This window comes from Bos indicus x Bos taurus, chromosome 11 (genome assembly GCF_003369695.1).
Source record: "Bos indicus x Bos taurus breed Angus x Brahman F1 hybrid chromosome 11, Bos_hybrid_MaternalHap_v2.0, whole genome shotgun sequence".
Lineage (NCBI taxonomy): Eukaryota > Metazoa > Chordata > Mammalia > Artiodactyla > Bovidae > Bos > Bos indicus x Bos taurus.
Window position 1 is genome coordinate 2,322,229 of NC_040086.1, and position 7,310 is coordinate 2,329,538.

The 7,310-nt window shown below is 51.1% G+C and overlaps 1 protein-coding gene across 1 annotated transcript; it reads left to right on the forward strand.

Moving 5' to 3' along the window:
• Positions 1 to 40: 40 nt before the first annotated feature.
• On the forward strand, positions 41 to 7,169 carry CIAO1 (cytosolic iron-sulfur assembly component 1). Its single transcript, XM_027554565.1, has 7 exons — positions 41 to 394; positions 1,208 to 1,356; positions 1,812 to 1,923; positions 2,034 to 2,122; positions 2,369 to 2,570; positions 3,658 to 3,745; positions 4,557 to 7,169. Exons 1-7 carry the CDS (start codon positions 256 to 258, stop codon positions 4,795 to 4,797), a joined length of 1,020 nt encoding a protein of 339 aa, XP_027410366.1. The 5' UTR covers positions 41 to 255; the 3' UTR covers positions 4,798 to 7,169.
• Positions 7,170 to 7,310: the final 141 nt, after the last annotated feature.

A 7,310-nucleotide genomic window follows, 5' to 3' on the forward strand; every position in this document is an offset into this window, starting at 1 on the left:
CTCCCTGCGCAAGGCCTCACGGGACTGGTAGTTCCAGGCCGTGCCGCGATGCTTTTCGTTGAGGTGGGGCCGCGGTTGGGGGAGTAGGGTGGGGAAAGGACGACTACAACTCCCAGAAGGCAGCGCAGCCGAAGCAGCGGGCGCTTCATTTCCAGGGTGGACCCTGGCAGTCGGGCCCAAGGGTTTTGCTCTGTGGGAACCGCAGTCGGAGCGGCTAGCTCTGCTCATTTTTGTCTCCTCCTGCGCCGGGCAGCCATGAAGGACTCGCTGGTGCTGCTTAGCCGTATCCTGGCGCACCCGGACTCCCGCTGCTGGTTCCTGGCCTGGAACCCCGCGGGAACTTTGCTGGCCTCGTGCGGTGGCGACCGCAGCGTCCGCATCTGGGGCAGGGAGGGTAAGCCCCGATCCGGCTGCACGACCCCTGCCGCCAAGGGGTCTCCTTGCGCTTGATGTGGGTGCCAGTCTCGGGGAGTACGCAGCCTGCGGGACAGGCAGACCCTGGACGATGGTCACGGGCCGAGGGAGAGGATGGAGGGGTTTTCTTAGAGTTGAACCTTAGCCACTTTGAGAACGGGTTTTCCGGTGAAGGAGTCAGCAACTATTAGAAGCTAAAATGTCAATAGAGAGACTGAAACTGTTAGGGAAATTGTGATAGTTGCTGAGGCAGGAAAATGAGAAGAGAAGGAAGAAAGTAGGCTTCAAAGTAATTTGCAGCAGTTGAAGAAGTTTAAATTTAACCCGAGGGCATTTACCAGGTGGCAACTGCCAACACAAGAGAGGCCAGTTGGATCCCTGGGTCAGGAAGATCCCCTGGAGGTCGGAATGGCTATCCACTCCAGTATTCTTGCCTGGAAAATTCCATGGACAGAGGAGCCTGGCAGTCTATGGTCTATGGGGTTGCAAAGAGTCAGAGGTGACTGAAGTGGCTTAGGGCGGGTGCACACACACACACGCACGCACGCACGCATGTAGGTACTCTTGACAATTTTAAATCAGGAGGGTGATTCCTCAGATTTGTTTCAGAAGGATGCCTCCAGCTTTCTGTAACTGTAACTGGAGTCAGTTAAAGCCTGTTGTTCAGTACACTCACTGAGCTCTGACCCCCAGCCTGGCTCTGATGCTGGACCCTGTTACCCAGTGGCACAGCTAGTGTTCAGCACCTTCTTGTGCACCCGGCTCCAGAGCCTGACCTGTCCTCTGCTTTCAGGTGACAGCTGGATCTGCAAATCTGTCCTTTGTGAAGGCCACCAGCGCACCGTGCGGAAGGTGGCCTGGTCTCCATGCGGAAATTACCTGGCCTCGGCCAGCTTTGATGCCACCACTTGCATTTGGAAGAAGAATGAGGATGACTTTGAGGTAAATAGATGGGACCAGGATTGTTGCCTGTTTGATCCCCAGGGCTGGTTTAGGAACGTTTTTTTATTCTAATATTTATTTTATTTTCGGCTGTGCTGAGTCTCCGCTGCTTCGCGTGGGCTTTCTCCAGTTGTGGCAAGTGGGGGCTGCTCTTTGTTGCGGTGCGTGGACCTCTCCTTGTGGTGGCTTCTCTTGCTTCGGAGTAAAGGCGTAGAGCTCTTGGGCTTCAGTAGTTGCGGTGGACGGGCTTAGTTGCTCCAGGGCGTGTGGAGGCTTCTGGGGACCAGTGTTGGAACCTGTGTGCACTGCACTGGCAGGCTGATTCTTAACCACCGGACCACCAGGGATGTTCCTGGTTTAGGAACCTGAGCCGGCCTGGGTCAGTGGAACTGGACTTGCAAGGACCGCAGGGGTCTGAGCTGGCACTGATTTTAGTCCCTCTTCACTGTTCGCAGTGTGTAACCACGCTGGAGGGCCATGAAAATGAGGTCAAATCAGTGGCCTGGGCTCCGTCTGGCAACCTCCTTGCCACCTGCAGCCGAGACAAGAGTGTGTGGGTCTGGGAAGGTGAGTCCAGATCCCTCCAGGTGCACTTGGGAGCCTGCCACCCAGTCTCCGCGCCCCACCCTTGTGCCCCTGACGGTCAGCTTGTGTGCCCCTTCTTTTCTTCTCCACAGTTGATGAAGAGGACGAGTATGAGTGTGTCAGTGTCCTCAACTCCCACACACAGGATGTCAAGCATGTGGTTTGGCACCCAAGCCAGGAGGTAAGAGCCAGGTGTCTTGGTGGGAAGTAATTGTGATGTTGGAGGGTTGTACCCAGCTGCCTTCTGCTCTTCAGCCTCAACCTGGTTTTCCCAGGAATCTCTGTCTGTGACCAGAAGATGTCAGTGAGTCCCTTTATAAAAGCACATCCCTGGGACTGTCCTGTCCCGGGAGGGAGAAGTCTTGGAACCGCAGACACTCCCGGGCCCTACACACACATACGGTGCTGTCCTTGGCCTCCCCTACAGCTGCTGGCCTCCGCCAGCTACGACGACACAGTGAAGCTCTACCGGGAGGAAGAGGATGACTGGGTGTGCTGCGCCACCCTCGAAGGCCACGAGTCCACCGTGTGGAGCTTGGCCTTTGACCCCAGTGGCCAGCGCCTGGCGTCCTGCAGCGACGACCGCACCGTGCGCATCTGGCGCCAGTACCTTCCAGGCAACGAGCAAGGTGAGGGCCCAGCCTAGGGGCTGAAGGCCCATCTCTGCGGAGGAGCTGAGACACATGGATGAGTCACAGAAAACTGGGCCCTTCATAGATGTGCCGTGGGAGGGCTCCAGGGAAAGTGCTGGGAGAGTCCAGGGAGGCTCTGGGGAAGGGGGCCTAGACTGAAAGGAATGTGTAGCATTTTAACATAAGAAGAGACTTCTGTGACTTCCGGTGGTTAAGACTCCATGCTTCCAAAGCAGGGGGCACTGGTTTGATCCCTGGTCAGGGAACTAAGCTCCCACATGTTGCCAGACATAGCCACAAAAGAAAAAAAGGAAATTCTAGATGCAAAGAGGACCACATGAGCAAAGGCATTGAAAGTAAAGGCGGCCTACATTTATACCAGGAACAGGGATTTGCATAGGGTAGATGGAACATAGGGCATAAGGAGTTTGGAGAGAAATAAGGTAGGTTGGGCTGGGTGCCTGATGTTGTTTAGTCACTAAGTTGTGTCCGACTCTTTGCAACTCCATGAACTGTAGCACGTGAGACTTCCCTGTCCTTCACCATCTCCCAGAGCTTGCTGAAACTCATGTCCATTGAGTCAGTGATGCCATCCAACCATCTCATCCCTTGTTGTCCCCTTCTCCTCCTGCCCTCAGTCTTTCCCATCATCAAGGTCTTTTCCAGTGAGTCAGTTTTTCGCATCAGGTGGCCAAAGTATTGGAGCTTCACCTTCAGCATCAGTCTTTCCAATGAGCATTCAGGGTTGATTTCCTTTAGGATTGACTGGTTAGATCTCCTTGCTGTCCAAAGGACTCTCAAGAGTCTTCTCCAAAAAGGCAGGATAAGTTGTCAGACATAGTCTGTAGCAAAAGGGATTTTGAGGAGCAGGACGTCTCCTTCTCCGAATCCTGGTGTGAAAATGCCAGTCTGGCTGCAGTGTCTAAGGCAGATCAGGGCGGATGGGGACAGGAGTGAGCATGAGGCCTCAGGTGGTGCGGATGGGGGAGGGCAAGTCAGGGTCTCCTCTGCAGCGGGGCAGGTTCTCCCCTGAGGTGCCCAGGGCATGGATACGCCCAAGGCTCAAGAGAAGTCTGTCACGCAGGGGTTGCATGCAGCGGCTCCGAGGCCAGCTGGAAGTGTGTCTGCACCTTGTCAGGCTTCCACTCCAGGACCATTTATGACGTCGCTTGGTAAGACCGCCACTCCTCCCCTCCACCCTGCCCACCCATTCTAGTGATTTTCAAGAAATCAGGGTGCTCTTTCACCTTTGGGAATACGTGGGGATATAGAGCAGCCACCCTCATGTCATCAGATCAGGCTAGACTGTCTCCATGCTGGTTTAGCACTGGCTGGCCCAGGGTTCACAGGAGCAGGGGACAGACTTAGACCCAGGCTGAGGGTAGCTCCATACCATCCACAGCATCAAACCATCCAGAAATACGTATTCTTGAAACTGTGGCTTCATGGCTCGGGTTTTATGGTTTGGTAACACTGCTTCTACCTTAGGGAGCCTAGGAAAGCCATACCGTTCACATAGGAGAGTCGGTCAGAGGGCAGTTCGGGCCCTGAGAATCTCTCCTCAGGAAATAACCCTAAATAACTGAAAAAGTTGACGTGCATCTAAGTTTTATTTATACTATCAAACATTTGGAAATAGCAAAAATGGACTAAGTATGGTAAAATTAAGTGACCTGTCGCATCAGTTTAAAAAAACGGTCAGGAACACTTCATGTCAGGGCAACTGCTGTGCCAAGTGAGAAAAGTACAATTCAGAGTTATATGTAGTTTTTTAGGTTAATTACATGGAAAGAGACCTAGATGGCAGCACTTGAAGCTTGGGGTGATATTTGCAGCTACGTTTGTTAGAGGCTCTAGGGTAAGAGACTTACAGCTGCGTCCTCGAGTTTGAGACTAGCACCAGCCCCTTGCCCCTGACTTGCCAGGTGGGGAGGGAGGAGCCACCTGCACGCCACCGACGCACCTGTTCCCCCCACCCCCCAGGTGTCAGCTGACAGGGACCCTGGCTACCGCCTGTGGGGATGATGCCATCCGAGTATTTGAGGAGGATCCCGGCTCAGACCCGCAGCAGCCCACCTTCTCGCTGACAGCCCACGTGCCTCAGGCCCACTCCCAGGATGTCAACTGCGTGGCCTGGAACCCCAAGGAACGGGGGCTTCTGGCCTCCTGCAGTGACGATGGAGAGTTGGCCTTCTGGAAGTATCAGCCGTCTGAAGGCATCTGAGCCACTTTGGCTTTGGATAGAATCGTGCTTCCCCAGAAAATGTCCTCGGACTTCCCCAGTCCCTAAGAGGACCAGGAGCATCCTTGACCTTCCTTTATTTGGCCCTCCTGCATTCAGACTTGGGGAGAGGCTCAGGGCCACCGGCCCACTCACTCTTCCCCCTTTGACACGGAGCCCCTGGTAAAGAGCTGCAGAATATCTGTGCCTTGTACTTAAGGCAGATTTTGCTTTAGGGCAGTGTTCAATTGGAGAGCAGAGATTAAGTATACTATTTATAATCATTATATCTTTATGTAGGAGGGATGTAGCTCAGCCCTTTCTGAGACTATAAGCTTTATACAAATAATCGGAGTCCCAAGTCCTATTTTATGTTATAGGGACATTCACAATTTAAAAGAATTTCATGGTGAGTCCTTCTCTGAAGTAGGCCCTGTCTTCCCAGTTTCTGGGTAAATCCTTGCATTTAAGACATGCAGCCAGTACTGAAATTAATTCCTTAATGTACGTTTGTTAGAATAAGAGACCCCTCTGCTTTCCCTTAGAAACCCTTGCATACCTTCTGTGCCAGGTGCTGTGATGACAGTCGGGGAGTGCTGAGAAATAAACGGAGAGAATGTGAACCCTAGCAGCAAGTTACTGTTGGCCACAGGTCATACAGTCTTAGTGGGGGTGAAAATTGGGTCCTGCTGCTGCTGCTGCTACTCCTAAGTCGCTTCAGTCGTGTCTGACTCTGTGCGACCCCATAGACGGCAGCCCATCAGGCTCCACTGTCCCTGGGATTCTCCAGGCAAGAACACTGGAGTGGGTTGCCATTTCCTTCTCCAATGTGTGAAAGTGAAAAGTGAAAATGAAGTCGCTCAGTCGTGTCCGACTCTTAGCGACCCCATGGACTGCAGCCCACCAGACTCCTCCATCCATGGGATTTTCCAGGCAAGAGTACTGGAGTGGGGTGCCATTGCCTTCTCCGAATTGGGTCTTGGGTGAGGGGCAAAATAATCCTAAAGGGACAGTATGTGCCCTCTAAAGAACCACAGTACATAAATACTCTGTGGTCTGTCATGTTAGATTTCCATAGTGGGGGCGAGTGGTAAGAAGCAGCCCCTTAAGGAAATAATGCTGAAAGAGGTAGAAAAACAGGCACAGGCCAGCAGCGCTGGGGTCTCAGGCTGTCCTCAGACAGGCACGACCAAGTGGGTTTTGACTTGAGGACCATCCTCAAGGCCATGGCCTTCAGTTCAGTTTTATACCACAGAAATCACGACCTTAGATTTTGAAGACAGCTGGGGCAGTATCTAGAGCCGTGGTTCTCAAAATGTGCCTGCCAGTCAATAGAAATCCCTAGAGTGCTTCAGGGCGTGTAGAGAGGTCAGCACCTCTGAAGCAAGGGAATGGCACCAGATACTGCAGTCGGGTCTCCATGCCTTGCCCTCAGTGAAAATACTGCCAACTCCACTGAGAAACATCCTCAGTAGAACCAATACAAATAAATTGTATTAGATCTCCACCCTTGAGCATACAGCATTCTGTCGGAAGCAGGCATGCAGCAGCCATGCTGCACACGGAGGTGAGGCTGTCCTGAGGAAAAGCAGTTGTGCAGTCGCGTGCTCCATCAGCCGTGTCCATGGCGTAACCATATCTACTTGCAAGAACGAGCAAACTCTAGTGTTTAGACTTGGCTATTTGGGAGACATTTTCTGGGAAATGAATGGAATGAGCTTGTCACTTCAAGGGAAACTGATCGTGTTGCCAATGATAAAACAAGCTTTCCAGCAAAAATTCAAATTTGTGAAAACCCATATTGACATCAGGAGCTTGACATCTTCTCAATGCTTAGGCTTTTCTGAGGGGATTGGTGGTGATAGGAACACATGATTTATGATGAAGTGTATTAAAGAAAGATTTGCATAATTTAGTGAGTGAGCATTTTCCAAGTGACTAAGGCACGTTACAAAGACACTCATGGGCAAGACTCATTAAGTGTAAGAGACAAGTGGGTTTTAATGCAAGTGTTGCTCTTGATAAGTATGCTCACTGATAAGGTTTCACATCCACATTGCCTTTAAGAATCTACCACCTGTGTAGTGACGTATCTCATAGCCTCTATTATCTGAGAAGCCTATTTAGAAACTTCTTCCAACTCCCTACCTGTGTGAAGTCAGCTTTACATCAATTCACACAACAGGTTTTGGAAACAGTTGTGAGAATCCAACTGTCTTATTAAGCTGGTCATGAAAGAGATTTACAAAAATGTAAAGTGCTGTTCTCCCTGAATTTGTTTTCGAAGTTGTTCTTCATAAAATGTTAATTAAGTTACTTTAAAATGCGTTTACTCTAGTAAATAAACATCAGTGGCTCTAACCCAAATAATAAAAGCTGTTTGGAGTTCTTTTTTGTAGCGTAGAGGGGTCCTAAGACTAGAAAATTGCCAACCTAGGGAAATTATCCTATCAGAATCATCTTCCAGTTTTATGCACATTTACTCCTAAAAAGGGCTTTTCAGGTGGCTCAGTGGT